The 23,642-nt window shown below is 40.9% G+C and overlaps 1 protein-coding gene and 1 long non-coding RNA gene across 4 annotated transcripts in view; one reads left to right on the forward strand and one right to left on the reverse strand.

Annotated features, from left to right (window-relative positions):
- Nucleotides 1–23,532, forward strand: part of daam2 (dishevelled associated activator of morphogenesis 2) — a 117,713-nt gene extending 94,181 nt beyond the window's left edge. For all 3 annotated transcript variants that reach the window (XM_079369896.1, XM_079369898.1, XM_079369897.1), the window contains 6 exons: nt 1,350–1,518; nt 2,818–2,925; nt 3,579–3,639; nt 5,004–5,135; nt 17,960–18,130; nt 18,821–23,532. In XM_079369896.1, the coding sequence (XP_079226022.1) occupies nt 1,350–1,518; nt 2,818–2,925; nt 3,579–3,639; nt 5,004–5,135; nt 17,960–18,130; nt 18,821–19,033 (854 nt within the window). In that variant the 3' untranslated portion in view covers nt 19,034–23,532. The remainder of the gene's footprint in view (nt 1–1,349; nt 1,519–2,817; nt 2,926–3,578; nt 3,640–5,003; nt 5,136–17,959; nt 18,131–18,820) is intronic.
- LOC306840553 lies at nt 12,700–13,120 on the reverse strand. Its single transcript, XR_013781344.1, has 2 exons — nt 12,870–13,120; nt 12,700–12,781 (listed from the first exon to the last, which is right to left on the reverse strand). It is a non-coding gene; the product is annotated as an uncharacterized lncRNA (long non-coding RNA).
- Nucleotides 23,533–23,642: the final 110 nt, after the last annotated feature.

Here is a 23,642-nt window from a genome sequence, read left to right on the forward strand (position 1 = left end):
GTTAAAGCGGATGGCTTATTGTATATTGGCCCACTGTCGTTTTTCCTCCTCTAGTCAGTCTCAAGGTTACCAAGGAGGCTGTTTTGGAAAGCTGGCCCACGTTGAGAGGGGGGAGAGTCTTTCTCATAAACACTGCAGCTCACTTCAAAGACTTGAGGGAAAGGTCTTCCAATGAGCTCCATTGATGTGTGTGTGCGTGTGTGTGAACATGGGTGTGTCCAGGCTGAGTAAGGTTGTCACAGGTTTTTTCCAAAGCCGAGCGAACAGCCGAGTTTAGCAAACCAGCACCAACACCCCCATGTATACATGTATCATATCATCCCAGTTGTCCAGCCTTGACAAGGCCAGCTTTACAATGAGAATAATATAAGTGATGATTGTATCTGTTTGAGAAACTTGAAAGAGCACATTATATGTTATGTGCCAGCAGTCTTGCATTAGCGGCAGTGCTTCCTGACAGCTTAGCCGTGTGTGCTGCAGCTTCTTTGTCAAAAATCCTCTCCATTTTAGTTTGCCTTTGAATAAAAAATGTGTTCTGACTGGCATCACTGGCTGCCAGTAATGGAAATAAGGAAGGAGCAGGGGAATAATCCTGTGAGTTCGGGCGCAGATTTAAGCCTCCTGGATCTTTGTTGTTAGTTCCAAACGTTCCCAAAACCACAAATGTTCAACGCCGAAGATGAAGTTCTCATATCCTTTTTTTGTTATTCGTGCTACTTTGTCATATACTTTAAATGAGACTATATTTCCAGGACCACCCAACATGTTCAATAGAAACATCTGAGCAGACAGTGCAGTTAGCCTTTTCCTGCATCCAGCGCAGAACACCGTCAGCAGAGCCAGGGGAGAAGTTCCCATGCTGCACACAGCAGAAAGAACTGTAACAATAACAAGAAGGGTTTTGTTAATGATTTTCACATTCACACTGAGGTTTTCCTCTGAGGAGCGAGGGAACCACCTGCACTTTGCCAGACAAGTCCGCTCTCATGGGGGAGGAATCGGACAGCACGGGGCTGTGTTTGGAGTAATATCTTCCCCCTGCTGTTTTATGGATGGATGGAAGGGATTGATGGGTTTCCCCTCTGAGCTGCCCAGTTGTTGTGTGGAGTATTGATCAATCATGATGAGTGATGTTAAAAATGAAGGAAAGGATGGGAAGCCCAGGTCAGCTGAAACTTGAGTTTGCATATCCATGGGGGCTGAGTAGAGAAACAGAATGGAAAGGACTGAAGGGGAAAAACACCAGTTTATTATGTAATGTAAAAGGTGATGCACTAAGTGCACACATATCAATCACCATCTTATATGATCTCTCCAGCTGCTTCTCTCTCTTCCCATTTTCCCTCCAGCCATCCTGAATGCATCCAAGGAGGTGGTCCGGAGCAAGAGGCTGACTCAGATGCTGGAGGTGGTGCTGGCCTTCGGCAACTTCATGAACAAGGGCCAGAGAGGAAACGCCTACGGCTTCAAAGTCTCCAGTCTCAACAAAATCGCTGACACCAAGTCCAGCATAGACAGGTGGGCCTTTAGCACCTTACACTGAAGCTGTCACTCAAATGGAGAAAAAGAAATGGCCTCTTCTTCTCAGCTTTCTAAGATATAAAAGTGAAAAGGAAGGTTTACACAGATGTCAAACATGTGGTAGGAAGAGTCACTCAGTTTCTTCAAAGTCTGTTTCAAACAAAAGTCCAAATGTTGGTTTTGAATACTTGTTTTTATTTAAAAAATCTGTTGTCATATGAATCACAATTTGAATTCTTAGGATTAAAATTGATGAGTTGTGGGACAGTGGTAGAGTTGTTCACCTCTCACCCAGAGGGTTGAAGGTTCGACTCCCAGCTTGTGCAGTAAGTCCCGCAGCCACATGCCCGATGGTTCCTTTGTTTGGACACTTTACCCCAAGTTGCTCCCTCTGCTTCTTTGGTGTGTATGATTGTGTAAGAATGGGATAAGTTAATTCTGATGGTCCCTTTACGCAGTAGCCTCTTCCACCAGTGTGTACACTTGCAGTGTTCGAGAAGTCAGAAGATTAGAAAAGTGCTACACGAGCTCAAGTCCATTTAGCATTTATCATTGTCTTTCTGTCAGCATGGACTGTAAGCAGTTAAAGCAGCATGATTCTCCACTGCTTTATTAAGTACAAATGAAAGAAAAACTTGAGGCAAACAAAATTATTCTGTCCTCATGGTGTCAGAAAAATATTAAAAATTGTTTCTAAATGAGTAAAATAAAAAATCATCATTGCAACAACAACAAAAAAACAATGATGCTGGAACAGCTTCTAGCATGTTGGTTAAATATTCCTAATATACACCTTGTTCTTATTTTTGTTGCATCCATGATTTTTTTTTTTCAACATCTGGATTTAAAACTTAAAACACGACAGAGTCAGCATTACTCCATTACAGTTTTCTATATCCTGTTTGAATCCCCCAAAGCATGCTGGGAACTGTAGTGCAGAAAACAAAAACTGAAACATTGAATGTGAAAAAAAAAAAAAAAAAAGTAATAAAATGTACGTGAGTAATATATTGATGGTATAAGAGAAGAACAGCTTTACTTGTCCTTCGTCTGAATCCATTGAGTTCTCATTGAAAGAGCGGTAAATGTTCCCGGGACGGGCAGGTGATGACTAGTTTACCATAAGCCTGTAAATAGATTTACAATAAAGAGTTCAAGCTGAGCAGAACATCCTGATATTCAAAGGATTAAAGACAAGTATTCAAGATGAGCCTTTAATTAGCAGCTCTGCAAGACACTGTGTACGCTGGATTACTTTTAGTTTTCAAACTTTTGTCTTTGCTTGTGACTCACCAGGAACATCACCATGTTGCACTACCTGATCATGATCTTTGAGAAGAACTACCCGGACACACTGAACATTCAGCAGGACCTCAACAGTGTCCCAGAGGCTGCAAAAGTCAAGTGAGTGTCCCAACTCTTCACTAAAGGGAACTTTTTCACCAGAGCCGTGTTTCAGTAGAGACAGAGACATCTGAGCGTTCATATTAATGCAGAATTACTGAAAATCAGAGGGCCAGGTGTGAATTATTATTATCTATAATTTACGTGTTTTAATATATTTTTTTATTTAACCAGTTAATTAACCCATTGAGATCAAGATCTCTTTCAGAAGGGTGACCTGGCCAAGAGGGCAGCAGCACATGTCATGATGTAATAAAGTTAGATAGCAAGTTTCAACCATTGCAGTGCTGCTCAAATCTGTTTCCTCTGTGGTCTGATGCTGAAACATGAATCCATGAAGTTGTATCTTAAGTCATATCTGAAGCTCGTCCCTGTAGAAAGCTGCAACTAGAATCTCTGACATAAAAGTGGATCATGTAACACCAGTTCTGGCTTTCATTTCACTGGTTTCCAGTGTGTGCTCGGGTTTGAAGATGAGTTCATCTTTTCAAAGCCCTGCATGGACATCCAATATTTTAAATCACCTGATTGATGTTATTATGGCTTTTTTCTGCTTGGTTCAGTTTATTTGCAGTCTGTTTGTCCTACAGTACTACTGCCGTAACACTTAGAAAGCTTCAATTTAAAATAAAGACACATTTTTTTCTCTCTAGTTTGGCGGAGCTGGAAAAAGAGGTGCACAGCATCAAAAGTGGGCTGAAGGCTCTGGAGGCGGTGAGTTGTGTGTGTTTGTGTCGTTGCTCCCTCCTGTTGGTTCTTCTGCTGTCTGTTATTATGTTTTTTGAGCAGAGCAGAGATGGACGTCAAGATGAGGTGTTTAAATGCTGCTGATGTTTAACGCTAACATGGACTGGAAAATGTCATGTTTACAGCCACACAAAGAAACACGGCTAATGTCCACGCACTCTTCGAGACACTTTTCAGAACTATAAGAACAAACAACTATTTTTTGTTGATAATCAGCCGTCCTTGGAGCGCTGCCAGAAGTCAGAATCGGTGACTTTATGAGGGTACTTGACTGCACGTCTGCGGAGGCACCATGAATGCTCAAACATACAGTACACAGACATATTTTGAAGTTTCATATGCTGCCAGATAGATAACATCTTTATTTATTTCATCGAGACAATACCACACCTCATTCTTAAACTAAATCGGCCTTTCTGTCGTCCCGACTCGTCACCTATTAAAAATGTTCGACGCATTATAAAAAGACAAATTAGACACAAAAGACTCTAAACTGTTCAAGAAAAGTAAAACATTCCACTTTAAACATGACAGAAACTGTTCTCCTCAGCTCCCCACAACGCTGACATAGTGTTGTTGAAAGAAAGGATGCTCTAACAGAGAGGGAGTCATGACCCTGTGCCAACTCTTTTTTTGTGTTTCTGCATCATCATCAAATTCAAAATGGACATAAAAGTTAATAACACTTTCAAAAGCAATTATATTTCTCAATTTCAGCATGTGATATCCTGTCTTTGATTTTTTTGATTTTTTTTTAAATTAAGACTTAGGTTTTAATGTGTTGAAACACTTTATGAGTTTTGGTTTGACATTTTGTCACAACGTTCCAACTTCTCAGGAAATGTATTTTCATGATTTATATACACAACCTGAGTCACAAAGTGATTAACGCAGGTGACCATGACTATCTGAGGAATCTAATAAACGTACAACATAGAATTTGTTGAAACAGTTTCAATATATAACCTTTTCTGAACCCTCTACATGTTTGTATTTGAGTGTTTGGATAGATCACTGGTCATTTTTGTTCAATCAAAGTATCCATCAAATCTTCATATCGATTTGTTTTTTAATCAAGCTGTTTTTAAAAAAATAATAATTTTAGTTCAATTTTAACCAGATCATGCAGAAAACTCTGTCCTGCAGCTAGATCATGGCTGCCCCCTAGTGCTTGATGTCACCTCATTGTTCACCCACAGGTGATGTGTTTTCATGGGGCTGAAGGAGATGTCTCTGATTGCTTTATAGAACACAAGTTCACAACTTCTTTTTCTTTTTTTTTTTCTAAATCACTTTTCTTGTCACCCCCCCCCCCCCCCCCCCCCCCGCAGGAGCTGCAGTACCAGCAGAGCAGGACGAGGGAACGTGGGGATAAGTTTGTGGCTGTGATCGGAGACTTCATCACCGTGGCCGGCTTCAGCTTCTCTGAACTGGAGGATCAGCTGAGCGAAGCCAAGGACAAGGTAGCTTTACTGCATGACCACCGAGTTATACAGGAAACAGAGCATTTCAAACATGAGACAAGAACATATTGCAAGTTCATATGTCCATGTGGGTGGCTTTGATCTATTCTCTGTAAGTTGGGTTGTCACTGCCAAACCCTCATGTCAGACAAAAGCAGGGAAGAAGAGAGACGAAACGCTGACGGGAGAAACCAAACCCCAGTGTGACGACTTCAGCAGCGCAGGGGAAACCCAGCCTTGAAGGCTTTCCATGGCTTCCCCCCTCGTCCTGCCTTTGTCTTTTTCTCTCTGAGTTAGTCTTTTTAATCCACACGAGGACATATGGCCTCTTGAACCCTGCTGGCTCATGCACTGATGTCTGGTAGGAAGCATGTAAGCTGAAGATATCAGTGGGACTGCAGGAACCCCAGAGTTAATACAGTGTTGAAAAGATTAATGTGAGCAGTTTTTCGCAGGCCTTCGGTGCTCTGTTGCACATAAAGCATCTTAGTGCTCCGATACTGGAAGCTTTTAAATCCTGCAGAAAACATCCAGTAGTAATACTAACCCAGACATGAGGTTTTATGTTAAGGCTCTTTTTTAAAAATAGTTTAAGTACTGATTCAGTATGCATAAATAGTGTTAAACTCGCTGAAGAACAAGTTTCCCAAACTGTCCAAATCATGGATAACTCTCCATCATGAAAATACCACAGGAGATTTCCTATTTAGTGTTCTGGTCATTGTTTGCATTTTCACTCGCCCTGTTCAGTGGCATAACTAAACTCAGCCATCATCACATCTTTGTATATTCATATTGATTCCACAACGTAAGATCGGGGTTGAAGACGCACAGCACAGTCTGCGCTTCACATACGCACATAGTCAGACCTACTATATATATTAGACTCCTATTTTAGAGGCTGTAGAGAGAGTCAGAAATCAGGAAGAGGGAGTGAGGAACGATTGAACCCAGGCTGTTGACGCTTGAGGACTTGTCTGTACATGGGGCTAATGCACTACCCACCAGCTGCCCACTACTTCTATTTGATTGCTGTCAGTCAAAGGTTACATCCACTATCCTTTACTTGGCACAAGAACTTCCGTTTCTCCCAATATGAAAAAAACTGTTTATATTTGACAAGATTGCATTTTTATTGCAGTTATGAATATTTGTCTGCAAAAGACAAAATTATTTGACCAAAATTTCCTTTTATAGAACATAAAATAAAGCTTGCAGACCTCAGTGGGACTTGAACCAAGGTCACGGGATCCCTGCTCCCATGAATCAAGAAAGGGGGGAAAGGAGAGGAGAAGGAGTTTCATTCAGACCCTTCACTCTGCTGAATTATTTGTTCAAAGAGGAGTTTGCCAAAAAGTTGGAGGGAAAACGGGTCTGTTTGGGTGTCATGGGAAAGAAGGAAGGCTTCTTTAAAACAAAAGAACCTGTGTTCAGCAGCCCAGACTCTGAAAACACTCTTTTCCTAACTCGGCTGAGTTTTTCTGGGTGATAGTGTGTGTGTGTGTGTGTGTGTGTGCGTGTGTGTAAGAGGGGAGGCTGACACATTAACTCAGAGCTTGTCATAGATCTGTGACGCTCTGCTCGGTTTTCAGTGGAATACAAATATGGAAGTGTGGGTGTGCACTCAATGTTTTTGTTACTCCCTCCGAGGTCTTAATCAAGGCTCAAGTCGTTCGTTTTGCTCACAGACATTTATTTAGCCACGTCTTCTTCTTGTTACCAACGATGCCAAAACAGTGCCAAATAATGCCGTCAGAACTAATAAAATAAGCAAACAAAACTTACAATTAGTCTGACATCCAAAAAGAAAACACATTAATTTCACATACATCAGAAATAATCATACCTCATTGGCCTCATGAACTCCAAGGGAATAAAGTTTCTTTTAATCCGAGACTCCATTAACTCTTCCAAACACTTGTCGTCCCATGCTTCTTTCTTAATGCGTCACCTACTAATTTGTCCCCCCAACAACGTAATCAACCGGAACAAAAAATATGTTCCCCACTCAATATACATGGGCTTGTAACCAAAATAAAAGGTACATGAACTTGCATAAATTAACGTAAAACATACCCTTTTAAATCACATTTTATGTACAATATGAACTCTATTTATACATTGTATTTATTCACCTTCACCAACTATGAAAATTATGAATTATATACATGTTGCTTCTATCAGCAGCTACACTCCCACCAAATCTAATGTGTTTTCCTAGTTAAAACTAGTGTGGGTCTATTCTGCTTCTAACAGTGTAACTGTCTTGTGAATAGGTCTCTCCAAGTGTGTCTGCTTGTTGAGTCGCGTTCCATGGTCATCTAATGCAGAGTCACTGATTAGCAACTGCACTTTGCGCACACATCCATCTTTACTTGGATAAACTGCAGTGACCTTAGCGAGTTTCCAATCATTTCTAGGTGCTGTGTCATCTTGTATGAGCACTATATCATTGACTTTGGCATTTCTACTTGTTTTTTGCCATTTCTGTCTTTGCTGTAGGCTCAACAAGTGTTCTTTTTTCCATCTGCGCCAGAACTCATTGGCCAGATATTGCACTCTACGCCATCTCCTGCGTAGGTATAGGTCTTCTTTCACAAAGTCGCCTGGTGGTGGTGCTATTATTGACGACTTCATGGTCAAGAGAAGGTTGGGCGTGAGTGGCTGAGGTCCGGTAGGGTCGTTGAGAAGGTGTGGGGTGATGGGTCTACTGTTAACTATGGCCATCACTTCGTAAAGATAGGTCCTCAACGATGAAGTGTCTAGTGTCTGGGATGACTGATCTAAAATGGAGGTTAAGACACTTCTGATCGTACGGATTTGTCTCTCCCAAACTCCACCCATATGGCTGGCAGAGGGAGGGTTCATGACAAACTCGCAGCCGAGTTTCTTCAGACCTTCCTGATCCATCTCCTTGATTGCTTCTTGGAGCTCTCGTCTGGCTCCAACAAAGTTGGTGCCCTGATCTGATAAAAGCTGACGCACATTTCCACGTAGAGCGATGAAGGCACGGAGTGAGTTGAGAAAGGCATCAGTTGACAGATCGTCGAGTAGCTCTATATGTACTGCACGTGAGCACAAGCATGTGAACAGCAGTCCATAGCGTTTCAGCTCTTTTCTTCCCTCTTTGACATAAAACGGGCCAAAACAATCCATCCCGCAATACGTGAAGGGAGGAGTCGTTTCCATCCTCTCACTCGGCAGGTTTGACATCTTCTGCTCCTCTGTTCCACGTCGATACTTCCTGCATTTGACACAGTTGTGGATAAAGGATGATACTGCTTGACTGCAGCCAAGTATCCAAATGCCGTTTGCTCTTAGTTCATTTGTTGTCAAGCCACGCCCTGAATGTTGCACTTGCTGATGGTAGTGATCAATGAGTAGCCTTGTGATGTGGCTAGTCTTCGGTAAGATAGCTGGGTGTTTGACGTGTGGATGCAACGAAGCCTGCTCTAATCTGCCTCCCACTCTGAGGACACCCTTGTGATCCAGGAAGGGATTGAGTCGATAGAGCCTGCTTGTTTTGTCCTTAGTCAACTCACTTCGGGACTGAAGCTCCTTAATTTCCTTGAAGAAAACTGATTGTTGTACAATGGCTATGATTGCAAGCTCAGCTTCCTGTCTTTCTTGAAGACTTGTGGCTTCATTGGTTCTCTCTTGCATCTTCTTAAATTCTTTCACCAATCTGATGAGCCTTGCGATAGCTTTGACTAATCTTGACCAGCTGGAGAACTTCTCAAAACGTTCTTCCAAAGAAACCACCTTGAGTGTGTGGTGTACAACAGCTTTTCGTACTTCTGGGTCTTCAGTATCAAGTTCTCCCACCTTGACCTCTCCCTCGGGTAGCTCTACTTGCCAGAGAAAACTTGGCCCACTGAACCAGCTTGAGGCGATGAGATCTTTGGCTTTAAGTCCACGCGAGGCATGGTCCTTGTGATATTGTTTTTCTCTTTCAAATCTTTTCTTAAGACACTTAAGTCGATGTTCTGCACATTTCTTGTTGTTCGGTAAGTTTGGTCTGTCTTGTTTGAATGGCAAAGGTAGTTCACAATGACCATCGTCTTGCATTTTCACTCCCCTTTCCATTATTGAAATGAACCGCAAGTCTTCTTGGGAGAAATGAGAGTCTTCTACTTTCCTTTCGTTAAAATCAGACTCAAGCACTTTAATCACCTCCAATGGTGTGATTACTTCTTTTACTTGGGTGCGACAGATGTAGTGCACTTCCTTCAACAACTGATCAGATGATGATTTGGGTGTCACTTCTTTGACAACAATCCTGTGGCTGCATCCAATCGCATCTCCATAGTCAACACGTGGATCAAGTCCTCCAACTATGGTCCAACCAAGATCTGTTTTCTGAGCAAAGGGCTCATTGTCTCTTCCTGACACGACTTCTCTGGGCACCAGAGCTTGTGAACAGTTGTACCCTATTAGCAGACCAACATCGCATTCAATTAGAGGAGCGATCTCATCAGCGAGGTGCTCTAAGTGAGTCCATGCTCTGGCTACGTTCGGAGTGGGAATGTGACTTATATTGGCAGGGATGAACTCTCTCGTATACGTCATGGGAAGAGGGATTCTCCTTGATGAGTAAAAGCCTCTAACTTGTAAACCTGTCAGCTTTTGACTAGGAATGACTGTGTCTTTGGACGACAATGTGGAGAGTTTTAACTGCACTTCTTTCTTGTCCGTTTCCAGTACATCTGCCTTCTCTTGCAGCACAAACGTTGTGTCACTCTGACTATCCAAAAGAGCGTAAACCAGTATTTCTTGTTCTGGATTACTCGTTGCGGACAACCACACTGGAAGAATTGTGGATGTGAGGTCACTGTTGTCACTTTGAATCACACGGTTTGAGATGGCCTCATTTGGTGTTTCTTGACTTAATTCTTTGGTTCGTTTGGTTTCCTTTGATTCACTTGTCACTTTTGTTTCCCTTTGGCTGTCATTATTCTTTCTCAACTCTTTGTCTCGTTCTACATGTAAACATGTTGGGTGTTTCCCCTTGCATGCGTTGCAGATACTTCTCTTCTCACATTTCTTGGAGATGTGACCAGAGTTGAGACAACCGAAACACAAGCCCTTGTCTTTTACAAACTTCACTCTTTCAGCAATCTCCTTTTCCATGAACTTTCGACAGGTTGGAATGTTGTGATTTGACCTTTCACAGAATTCACACTTCCGTGTATCTGTTCTCTCTTCTGTACTGCTCGTAAACGTCCTTGCTCCAATATTCCGATTCTTTGGAGTTTTCGCTTTTTCTTTTTCTGAGTCATTTGCCTTGAGGGCACTTAGCGACGTCACTGGATTGCACGCGATCTTGGCTTCCTTTGCTATGAAGTTAACAAAATGGCTGAATGTTGGAAATGAACCACACTTCTCTTCAATCTCAACTACTACTCGATTCCATCTTGCAGTAAGCCAATCAGGAAGCTTGCTGAGCAGTCTCTGATTCTCATTGCAGTCATTTAGAACTTGAAGACTCTTTATCTGTAGCATTGCCACTTCACAACCTTTGAGAAAGTCTGAAAACTCTCTTAGTTCCGAATTATCCTTGGTTCCAATCCTTGGCCAGGCTGAGAGCTTATCTCTGAAAGCTTTGGCGATTATAAATGGACTACCATATCTTTCTTCTAGAGTGCTCCAAGCTGTACGGTATGCTATTTCTGTTCCCAGCAGGAAGTAGCCTTCAATTGCCTTTCTCGCAGGACCACCAACATACTTTCGGAGGTAGTAGATCTTTTCAGCCACTGGGATGTTCTTTCTTTCAATCAGCATTTGAAAAGACATTTTCCAATCCTTGTACTTAATAGGATCACCATTGAAAACTGCAGGCTCTGGAACTGGTAGACGACTAATATTGATCGACTCTGCCAAGGCTTTAGCCAGTGCTGTCATTCCATCTTCTGGTGCTTCATTGCGAGTAGGTTGCCCTCTTGTGGTATCTTTAGGCATATGGAATGGTTGTGCATATGGATTGAAAACTGAGAATTCCATTTTCACTTCAGGCTGTCTTACAGACTTGTATGGCAGCTTTCTTGGTTTGCTCCTTCCATGCATAAGATCTGACAATTCCTCATCTGAGTTGCCTTCTTGTTCATATACTTCCAGTCGCGCTTTTGCAGCATTCATTTGTTTTACCGTTTCCAAACGTTCAAGCTCCCTTTTCTTTCGTTCCATTTCTTTCTCAAGCATTTCTATTTCATTTTGTCCGCGCTCCATTTCTTCCATGACCAACAGAGTAGCTTGAGCTGCAGCTACTTCCGCTGCTGCGTCTTGTCTTTTTGCGGAGAGCTGACTTGAATGTCGACTACTTGAGAGTTTGGATCTTTGGGAGGCTGCTGGAATGAACACTGAGCGAGCTTCACTCCAGTGCAATGACCTTTTGTCTTGATATCGCTCATCTTCTTCTGTTGCAAGATTCTCTTGTACTTGCTGGAAGATCTTCTGAGAAACTGCATCACACGTATCAACTCTGCGACGAGTGTCTCCATCAGGAGCTTCATGGCTACGTAACTCTTCATACGCTTGCTTGACTTCACCAGCAGTGTCTTGTATTCGAGTAAAGTGACCATGAAAACTTTCTCTATCAGATGCATTAAGTGCTCCTTTGGCTTGTTTGGCAGTAGATTTCCATTTCTCATAACTGCTGTTGAAGCGAGCTTGAAGCTTATTCACAATTTCCTCATGAAGCGCTTGGCCTTTCTCAGTGAGTTTCCTGGGTCTTACACTTTTCCTCAAGCCCTCTTCGTTCACTGCTTGACTTGTGCTAGGCTCATGGGGATTTGGGATCGCAACTTCTTCTTCAACATCTTCTTGCAGCAACACGACAGCTCCAGTGTCAGTCTGTTCTTGGTAAGACATATTGCTATACTATCTATGTTGTGTTTGAGCTTAATTTAGTTTGAATATAACTTAAAGGTTTGATAAAGATGTTTGCTTGTAGTTAAATATAAATTAAAATGTAGACTACTTGTCAACTTAAATTGTTAAGATTTTCTTCTTTCAAAAATAGTTTGTGTATGACACTATTTTTAGTTAAACCAAAACGATATCTTCTTCCACTTGTTATAAACAGAAATAAATTTCAAAGTCAAAAAATGAACCTTGTCCTTTAAATAGGCCTACCTTACTGTACTCTTTTAAATTGTCAAACAAAACAAGCAATTAACTTAACATGAGCTTAGCAATGATAATCACTTTGTATCATATCAGCACTTCTTAAACTTAAATGATTACTTCAGACAACAGCAGGCTATCCTTTTAGTATTCAGAATGTCCCTTTAAAGTTAGCAGGTTAAACCAACATCTTCACATTTAACTTATTTCAAACGTGTTACTTGGGTGTTGAGTTAACCACGCTGCACCGTTGGACCCTGAACGCATCTGGAATGTCCGTGCATGCGGCCTTTGAAGTTTGAGAGCGATGTCACCCCTCAACGAGCTGCTCCTTAACGGCTCCGCGGCTGCGACAGGCTCCTCTCTCTTCTCTTCAGCACGACGCAGGCTGAGTTCTGACTGTTACTCCCTCCGAGGTCTTAATCAAGGCTCAAGTCGTTCGTTTTGCTCACAGACATTTATTTAGCCACGTCTTCTTCTTGTTACCAACGATGCCAAAACAGTGCCAAATAATGCCGTCAGAACTAATAAAATAAGCAAACAAAACTTACAATTAGTCTGACATCCAAAAAGAAAACACATTAATTTCACATACATCAGAAATAATCATACCTCATTGGCCTCATGAACTCCAAGGGAATAAAGTTTCTTTTAATCCGAGACTCCATTAACTCTTCCAAACACTTGTCGTCCCATGCTTCTTTCTTAATGCGTCACCTACTAATTTGTCCCCCCAACAACGTAATCAACCGGAACAAAAAATATGTTCCCCACTCAATATACATGGGCTTGTAACCAAAATAAAAGGTACATGAACTTGCATAAATTAACGTAAAACATACCCTTTTAAATCACATTTTATGTACAATATGAACTCTATTTATACATTGTATTTATTCACCTTCACCAACTATGAAAATTATGAATTATATACATGTTGCTTCTATCAGCAGCTACAGTTTTAGTTCTATGTTGAGAAGGATGACTAAACAGAGCGAGCAGGGCGATGCAGCTAATAAAGCTCCATGGCAACCAATGTGTGTGTATTTACAAGAGAGAAACACACACACCCTCACCAGACACTACTACATACATTACAAAGGATTACAGATGTCCAAGGTCATGGGGGTTATTGGGACAGAGGTTTCTAGAGGAGAGAAGGGATTTTCTCTCTGATCCAGAGAGACGGGTTGGGTTTATCTCTCACAACCTCATCTGTTCATGTTCAGAAAGGCAACACTTTGTATAACTCAAGTGCACTTGTAATCATGCCAAAATAAAGTCCACAGATATTGTGCATTTTGCTGAGAAGATTCAAGATTTTTATTTGTCGTATGCGCATACTGATGCACAGTGAAATGTAAGGACTGTTTCGCAAAGCCATGCAATAACAATAAACACAAAATAATAAAAATGTAGAATTAACTATAGAAGAAGCGGGGTCTTGTATGTATCTCCATACAATGCACCTCCAAACTCTGCTGCACAGAGAGTTTTGGTTCTGAGCTCAGTAGTATACACACGATGGTGATGAGCTGGATGGGGGGGGGGATATAGTTTATTAGTTTATGTGATACAGAGACCCGATCGATGTGCTTCATGTTTGATTATTTACAAAAGCTCCCTCACTGGAATGAAACATCAAGAGCAGCTCGTCAAGATAAAAAACAAACACGGCTCCGAACCATCTCTGTGCGTGTTGATAAAGTATGCATGGATGTGTCGTGGTTTAGCCTTGCACAACCATCCCCAGATTAGTTATTTACATGCAGTACTTAGAGATCATTTGGGTCATACAGATGTAGAATTGTTGCCATGACCACTGAAAAGTCTGGGCATGACATTCCTGATTAAAACTGTTGCACAATTGCAATAACGCTGTAACTGTCCGATGCTTTTGGTGCCAGTGATGTGAATTCAGAGATTTTCAATGACAATCGTTTGCATAAAGCAGAGTCAGTTTTGCCCACAATGGCTCATTGAAACGTGTACAAACGGCACTGCACAGAGTAAAGAAACGCTGCATTCTCTGCAGCCCTATTAGTGGTGAATTTAACAATTTGGATATGTACTTTGTGAAATAGACCTTTATTTTTTCACCAGCTGAACAAGCATGCATCCTTTTCTAAATTAGGCCTTGTTGGTGCAACCAATGGAGTCGCCCCCTTGTGGCCATTAAGAACAGTTCAGGGTTAAATTAGGTTATTTTTGAAACCTAAAGTCTGTCGACATTTTATAATACAATCTTTATAGGGTTTAAGTTGAAAACAATGAAATAATTATTGAATTTTAAGTGTCAAATATGACGTCCATTACAAAGGAATATGTGGCTGATCATTTTTATCCACGTAACCAACAGATGGCATAAATGAGTCTTCATGAGCAGTGGAAATACTCGATCAAACCTGTTTCAGCTTTTATACTGGTGCGTCTTACCAAAAGCTCTGAACACACTGATCATACTGCAGGCTGTCCGTGTATTTCATTTGCAGCTCAGCACAAACTTATTTCCCATGTGCCCACTTTCATTAAACCTACCCTTTCATAACTGCCAGTCCATGACACTCACACCGTGACAACATCACTGAGCTTTTTTTTTTTAAGCATTTAATATATGGGCACAGGCAAGCTGGGGAGGGAAGTTTATTCAAAGACAGGCTTGTCTAAGGCTGAAGTTGTGTCTATGGAGGAGTAGGGATCAGACTAAATCAGAAGTGACAATTGGACCGTTCTACATTTCTGAGGGCCAGCCTCCCAGGGCTGCTTTATAAGAAATAATCAGCTTTATTTTATTTATAAATTGATGCAATTAAGTATATTTGTTTTCCCTCAAGTTCCCACATGCAGAGCATTGACAACACTTTGGCATGATTGGTGGGATTACAGCACTTTTAGGAGTCGATCTTAAAACAGCCTGTAAGAAAGTTAAAACTCCTGTGAGGAGTTGTGAAATAGACTGAAATGAAAACAGATATCTTTAAACATGCTTATTTTATTGTTTTAGATGCTTTAACCACTGCTGCTTGCCAGCTGTCAGACACTAAGTTACAGCACCAAATAATGTCTAGTGATGTGATTCACTCTGAATTACAAAGATAAGATGTTGTTGTCAGATATCACTCCTTACACTTGTACAGGACAGAATGAAAAGTCTTTATCTACAGGGGGCGCCAAAATCCTCAAGAACCTGAAATTCCTCATAGGAGCTTTAAAGTTAAAGAACTCGACAGTCTTTTGTCAGTATACAATAAACAAATACATGAACTTGTGGGTAGTGTAGTGTCATAACACAGGATTGACACACTCATCACTAATAATAAGCCTCTAGTAGTGCCACAGGTTTTGTACATGGTAAATGGAGTTGAGCTTGTTCAGCGTTTTTCTAGTCTCTGACTCAAAGCGCTTTTACTCTGCAGGTCACACCTACACATTCACACACTAATGGTAGAGGTTGATACGTAAAGCGACCATCAGAGGTAACTAATCCTATTCATACGCTGCTGACAAAGCAGCGGGAGCAACTTGGGGTTAAGTGCTCTTCCCAAGGAGACAGAGGGCATGTGGCTGCAGGAGCTGGGGATCGAACCCCCAGACTACCACTGAAGAGATGACCGACTACCAACTGAGCCACAGCCTTGTGTGTCAGTGTGACAGAGGATAAGACAGCGTGACTTAGAACAATCCATTTCTGTGTCTGTCTGTGTGTGTGCGTGTGTGTGTGTGTGTGTGTGCACGTTTTCTTCTTTAGCTCAGACCCAGAGGGGATGAGAGGAAACCGATTTGACCAGACACATAATTACAGGAGGGAGAGGGATGATGGTGGTGGTTGCCATGGTGACCAGCCCATAATGACAGGATGATTGTGTTGCCTCAAAAAAAAAAAGAACTAATCCCATCTCCTCTGTATCATAACACAAGAAGTTGAAACCTTTTACTCCCCCTGCTACAAACTACTGTGATCGGATGTTTTTCTGTTGCATTCACAGAGAGAGCAGGCCTTAAAGTACAGCAGTGCTCTCTTTCTCAAGGCGTTTTATGTGAGGATGATGATGGCTTTGAGAGTGGATAATAATATGCAAGTAAAAAATACATTCACTGTAGTTTTCTCTATATTTATCAAAATTGATTTTTGTCACAAGTCATTATGTTCAAGTTCACATTCAAGTTTAATTATGCTCCTGTTTAAATAGTATCCTGTGATGAGGTCAGCGTAAAGACCTTCCATTAGTTGAATCTGAAAGTATAATTTCTTAACATCTGCTGAAGATGTCTTTCAGAGAATGGCAGAAGAGATGCCCACAAATTTGATTGGGCTGAAAAGCCACAAATAATTCCACTCTAGTTGGTTTCAACTAAATAGAACCAGCTGGTTGATTAATCACACCATGTATCTGTTTGTACACAATCTGACAATAGACAGTGGACGGTCCCTTCTCTCCGTGCTGTTCAGTAGGCTGACATTTGTTCCTACTTCGTCTGATTCATTCAGTGTGGAAGTGGCGTAATTAGCCCGCCTCATGTGATCCGCACAATGGCTCAGTAAAGAATGCAAAATTTCACATTGTATGTAAACTACTTGACAACTTCATATTTAAAAGACGCGTTACCCAAACCAGCTGCATCCATCATTGTTTTTGTTTGTTGTTTATTGTGGGTGTTAAGATGCAATTTATTTCCTGAAAGGATGCATCCAAACCCTGCTGCACAAAAACCCTGAAGTTAGCATCCAATGCTGAAATGTTCAGTCTACTGAGGTGGACCCAAAAGATGCCCATTTAATGACCTCAAGGTTTCAGTCCATTGAAAAGTCTGAACTTTATCATTTCAGAAGGGCCGCTCATCTGAAACCATACACTAATTTAGTGCCTACATGCACAATTAGTAGTCTGTATACTTCATATTGCCATAATTTCATAATTTACTAATCCAACTGTTAGTATACTGTTAGCAGCATGCTGAATTATTGATCACATGATATTTCCAGTCCAAGCTAGGTTGGATAAGCTAGCATCAAGCTAGTACCACAGTAATAAATATGACGGCATATTTAGTCTGAAGAGTATGAAAGTATGTGGTTTCTGACACAGCCTGCTTCTCTATCTATATCTGATCTGTGCACCTAGTTCACCTTTGTTTATTAATTAAAGAGACTATTTTTGCATTAATCTCAATCTGTTGTGTTTTAACCCAGTCGAATCGGTGTGCAGGGAATCTGCTTGTGTATAATGATTACATTGACAACATAACAACATCATTTTGGCAAAAGCGGACACTCAGTTCTGTAGTGTTTTCTGCTGGATGCTGCAGTATGAAGCTGTGTGTGTGTGCAGGAATGTAGAGTAGGTTTGGCTGCAGGCGTCGTCCTGGCACAGAGCACTGGACAGCTTGGACTGAACAGGGTGGACATACGGTGCTCAAATCATGCAGTCAGCCTCCCATCTTCTGCTTGTGTGCATGTCTGCTTGTGTGCGGCTGCAGTCTTAAGAAATCGCACAACAATAAACCCAAAGCACAGGGATTTAGGCAAGGATGGATACTCTTTTAAATATATGAACAATCATGAAAGATCAGATTTATTGCAAGATATGCAAAAAAGAAAAGGGTTTTCATGTTTGTATTATCTTTGTTTATTTGTTCAAGGCTTGCTTTCAGTCACTTCCTGTCAAAATGTAAACACGTTATGCATTCTTGTCTTTACACAGTTTACCAAATCTCTGAAGCACTTTGGGGAGGAAGAAGGGAGGATGCAGCCTGATGAGTTCTTCGGGATCTTCGACACCTTCTTGCAGTCGTTTTGTGAAGCAAGGCAGGACCTGGAGAACATGCAGCGACGTAAAGATGAGGAGGAGAGGAGGGCACGAATGGAGGCCATGGTGAGAGACTGAAGAATATATTCTGCTGATTCACATAGTGGGACTCCCTAAAAAACACTGTATTACAGGCACACGGGTATGATTTTAAGAACGTGAGAACGCTTCCAAGTGAAGCTATTTTACCTTCCCGCAGGACTTCCCTGTGCTTCCTGTGAAACCAAAACTTATCTTTGTTACATAATAACAGCCAGAACAATTCTCTTTTTTTAATTTGAGGCTGATAATGTAGTTTAATTAAGTTTAGGTAAAGATCTCTATATGGGCTTAAATAATAACCAATAGCCCTAATACATCGATATCCAAATACAGATACACTTATAACATCAATCTGAGAAGATTTTTGGTGTTGGAAATACATTAAGATAATCATTCTTGATGTTTAAATTTTAAACGTATTTGAATGAAGTCATTATTCTCCGTCTGGTGAATTTCATTGGCTGATCTCCAATACTACAGAATAGTACAGTATGATATGATGTGACAGTACAGTACTTTAAGATAAGATACGGTACAATCAAATAAGATAACATACACGTTATTGTCCCAGCATGACAGTTAGTTAAGAAAAAAACTTTTAAACAGATTTAGCCATCTCTAGGTGATGTATTATGTTTGCAGGGGTCCTTTGTCCATCACTACTCCTCTATCTGTCTGCCTGTGTCGCCTGACCTCCTGTTTTTAATTTTCTAGCTCAAGGAGCAGAGGGAACGGGAACGGCGATCAAAGAAGACCGGGGCCTCAGACGAGGTCGGCGGGGAGTTTGACGACCTTGTGTCGGCTTTACGTTCCGGTGAGGTCTTCGACAAGGACCTTAACAAATTCAAGCGTAACCGCAAGCGCTCAGTCAACCAGCTGGTGGAGGGCGGCGGCCGCGAACGAGCTGTCACCAAGGTCAACTACTAGGTCGAGTAATGGAAGGACAAAAACTAAACACTCAACACCTAAATTCTATCAAGGTGTTTGACACCTTTAGTCCAGGTTCTCGAGTGGTGACCATTGACATGGGAGAGGCTGTAAATAAAGGCTGGACATGTGGTGACATGTATGGACAGTAACGCCACTTCGAAGGATGCAACACTCTCCTCTGATTTGGTCTTGTAAAGCTGTTTCCAACCTGTTTGTCCTGGGTGTTGTTTGATCTCATGAGCTGGATGAAGGACACTTGTGATTGGTTGATCAATGGATGGATGGACAGACAGACAGACAGACCACTGTGACGCACTATCCCACATCTTTTGACCCTATCCTTTTAACACTGTGTTCAAACTTCCAGCTCTCCATCACCCCTTCTTTTTCACTGCTCTTTATATCTTACAAATCTGTCTCCGTTTCTCAGTAACCTCCGCGGGGCTTGAGCAGCCTATTCTCTATGTATCTGGTTCTAAAAACACATAGGATGTTCAAATCCACCAGTCACGCTGTAAATAGATTCCAGGCCAAGAGAAAGGAAGGAAAAAGTATATCTGGAAAAAGAAGGTGGGGGAACTACGGGAACTCAGCCATGACCTCCACGGCCATGGTGGTTCCCAGGACTAGAGACACTCCAGCATCAGGATAAGTGGATGTTCATGAACTACCTTTCCCAGAATGCTTTGCAAGCTTCTGAAAGTGTGAGGAAGGGCACACAACAGTGCTTCATAACAGAGGATGTATCCCAACCTGGCCTCTTCTAATGCACAGCGTTCACTAGTCGGGAGGCTATTTCAGAGGACAGGAAAAGAAAAAACAACCTCTCTCATCTTGTTCCACCCGACAACACGATGAGTGTGCCACCAGGTTTTAGCCTCACCTACACTCTCCAGTCGTTTCAACATTGCTCTGGCATTAATGAGTGCCAAAGCAACGAGAGGAACACAAATGTAAATGTATTAACAAAAAAACATACTGCGATTAGGCGTTGATATATATTTATATTCAGATGCAGACAAGCTAATTGCAAAGATGTAGAGGGTTTTTTTATGTTTTCATGGCATTTGGGGGTTTTGTACACACGATGCATTATTTGTTGGTGTTGCAAGTTCACATTGCTGTTGAAGTGAATTTCTATACATTTTGCGCTTTATGTAAAATAGATAATTGCTTGACCTTTTCTCACCAGTATGTGTTGTTTGCACTGTAGATTTTCTGACAAAACTTCTCACTCAGTGGTTCACACAGGCAGGTCTACCCGACAAAGTCCTCTCTGTACTTAAAATACCTTTATGTGTAAAAGATAATGAAGGAATGCCACATGAAAAATTAAAACGTAAAGGCATATTTGGCGGTTTGTTTACAGTGCTCTCACTGCTCAGCTGTCTGCTTGCATCTGAATGTGTTTTCTGATTCATCTGCTGCAACCACTATGCAGACCATGGGGGGCGAAAATTATGCTGCATAACGGTTCCCATCCATTGTATCTATAGGATCTCTTCCACTGGTGCTAAAACTTGTGGTTTATGTAAAGCCATCAGTCCACTTTAGGATTTAAACCAGGGATTTATTGCTCAGATTCAGCCTGATTACACACATTTATGTTTTTATTTCAGCTGGTATTGTGATCTGAGACCACACTATGTACTCTATACTGCAGTTCAACAGAGCACTTAAAGGGTATGCAGAGTGTGCCCATAGAGAGGCATTTAAACTGGCAAATGAAGAGTCGACCTTTCACCATATTCACAAGGCAGCCTTTTTTCTGACATGAAGCTCGGGATGGGAATCTCAAATTCTGCGATTGGAAGCCATTGTATTTCTGTGTACATAATTTCAAAGTTAAAAAAAAACAAACTTAAGGACTCAGAACAATTGCTTTAAGGTTGATCAGTACCTACCTAACCCTGAAACCTACAGGGATATCAGTACATATAGCCTATTAGCTGGCATTGGACAGCAGCTACAACATCCAACAACGAACAGTGGAACATGTGCTAGGAAATGGTTAAACGCTAATGTTAGCTGGTGTCCAACAGAAGCTAATGTGTCTATATTACATTTGAAAATTTGAAGTTGCTAAATTTTCTAAAAGCATGGTTAAGGAAAAGGAAAATTGTAACTTCCCAACATTTTTTCATCTTCCAAGCAGTTCATTATGTCAGAATTTGAGCTTCAGTGTGTGTATGGTGAATGGAGAAAGTCTCTTTAAGTTACTTTCTAAGGGTGATGAGGAAGCACACTACATTAAATGAGGAAAGAAGTGTGATTAATATGCTATGTTGGAAAACAACTTATCTGCATACAAAGAGTTGGAATATCATACATGGTTACCTCTCTTTTTTTTTTTTAAATAACTCATTTCATTCAATGTTCTTTGTGAGCTTTAGAGTCCAGGAGAAGAGTTTTAAGATTGGATTCAGAGCAAAAGACACACCCTGTTAAATCTCCTTTGTTGGCTGAAGACGTGAGAAGTAAAAAAGGAATCATTTAGTTTTGTTCGGTATGATTATAACCAAACACAAGATACGTGTGCCCTTATTGTGTGTGACTGCATCGAGTGATAGGCTCCTGATGTTGTCTCTAAAAACAAAGAGGTTAAAGGCTTTTCTCACAGTGACAAAAACAGTAAACACTTCCCGTCCTCCAAATTAAAACAGATCAATGACCCCACAGTACTTGAACCAATGTGCACTTGGTCTACAAACTTTGATGTTACAAAACACAAGAGAAGTGTATTTCCAAAAACGTAAATTCTCATGTCATTCATGACGAACTGAACCTTTACTCTACATCTGAATGGCCACACAAATCGAGAAGTAAATGCTATCCCAGTTGGTGTTTAATACAATTTGATTCAACATATTTTTGTTTCACCTTTAAGTGCCTGAACCAGTTTTCACACACGTATCATTCCTATTATTGTGTTAAGTGATTGTGGCTTTCCAAAAAAAAAAAAAAGAAAAAAAAAAAGAAAGTGTTTTCCAGAAGCTGACAGTTTAAATCGGGACATTTGGCTCCACCTTGTGGCTGCAGATGTGGCTACTTCTCCTGAGTGTTAACACTAGGCGCCAGTTGACCTGAACGTTAGGCAAAATGACTAAAACTCACAGGAGTTAATTTCTTTGATTTTTCTGAAGTACAGTAAAGTTGATGTAAGGTTAAAAAGATGAGTAGTGTGCAGAGAGGATCTTTGAGTTATGAGATTGATTGGTAAACCAAAAACATTTAGACATGCAGACACTTTAAAAAAAAAATAAAATCTACAAAAGTCCCTTATCTCTTAAGAGGAGGAGGACGTTTGCCTATTCTTTTAACCAACATTTGTGTATTTTTGAGCTGTTTCCTAACCTCTGCTACTTTGTCTTTCAAGTTAATCTGAGTTAGTATTTCAGACTTTGGCAGACCCATTACACTCAAATCCAGAGCTTTAACCTGTAGTGTAGTGCAGACTATTTACTGAGGGGTATTGCAACATTGTCAGTATTATTACATGTTTATGTTGTATGGATGTTTATTTGGCCATTGACTGGCTGATTGGGGAGTGTACAGATGGAAGTCAGAGGAAAGAAATTAGTAGCTTGTTCAATGCACTTTTATTATGGGACATTTCCATTTGCAGCGCCATGATGAGGGGCTCAGATCCCTCTTTACGTGAGAAGGGTGCAACGGATGAGTGGTGCAGAAAAACCCGGTGTGAAGAAGAGGAGGGAGATAAAGGGCAAGTGAGCTTGGACGCTCCGGCTGGGCCGCTGTAAACACATTAATATTCAGTCAGTATCATGGCAGAGGTGGGACTTAGGAGGACACAAAGGTGACACTTGTTTGAAACAGACACCTTTATGTGTGTGCTTGTTACCTCCTCCGATGTGTGAGGAGGGAAAAAGGTGACGTTGTCCCACCTACACATTTCAATGAAATCATGCACTCGGCTTCGACCTGCATGCCTAAACAACGTGCACAGTGTGACTTTGACCTTTTCATAGAAAATCGTTAGAAAAATGGAACACACCTGTCACACGACAGTTCGTACTGCCTGAGAAAAAGTTGCACCCACTTTTAGAGGTTGTATCATTGTGAGGAGTTAGTATTTTTACGGTTGGAAAAAAAAGAATCCTCCACTGAAAATGTACAGTTGGATAAAAAGCATTTTGTACACCACGCTTGATGTTTGAGATGACATTAAAAAAAGATTAAAAAACCATTGAGGAATGTTCCATTTTCCTGTAAATTGTACCTCTATTTATTTGCCTTATTTAGTTTGCTATATTTTGTATGTACACACAGCATTACAATAAAATGTTATATTAAAAATATGAATAATTCAACTGTGGTCCATGTATGATGGATAGTTTTGAGACTTGTATAAGAATGAGAATTTCTTTTTCTTTTTTTCTTTTTTTTTCATTTGTATAATTTTATTTTTGTTTTGTATTTTTTCTCACCCTGTGTCTTTGGTAGGGTTACAATAAACTTTTGTCCCTTAAAATGAATCTGTGTTTTTTTTTTTTTTTTTAAATCTTCTTCACTGTGTTATGTGGACAACTCTTTGGTGCACAGATGAAGGCACACATAATATTACTCGTCATTTTACAGAGTTCTC

Source organism: Symphodus melops, assembly GCF_947650265.1.
Source record: "Symphodus melops genome assembly, chromosome: 19".
Taxonomy (NCBI): Eukaryota; Metazoa; Chordata; class Actinopteri; order Labriformes; family Labridae; genus Symphodus; species Symphodus melops.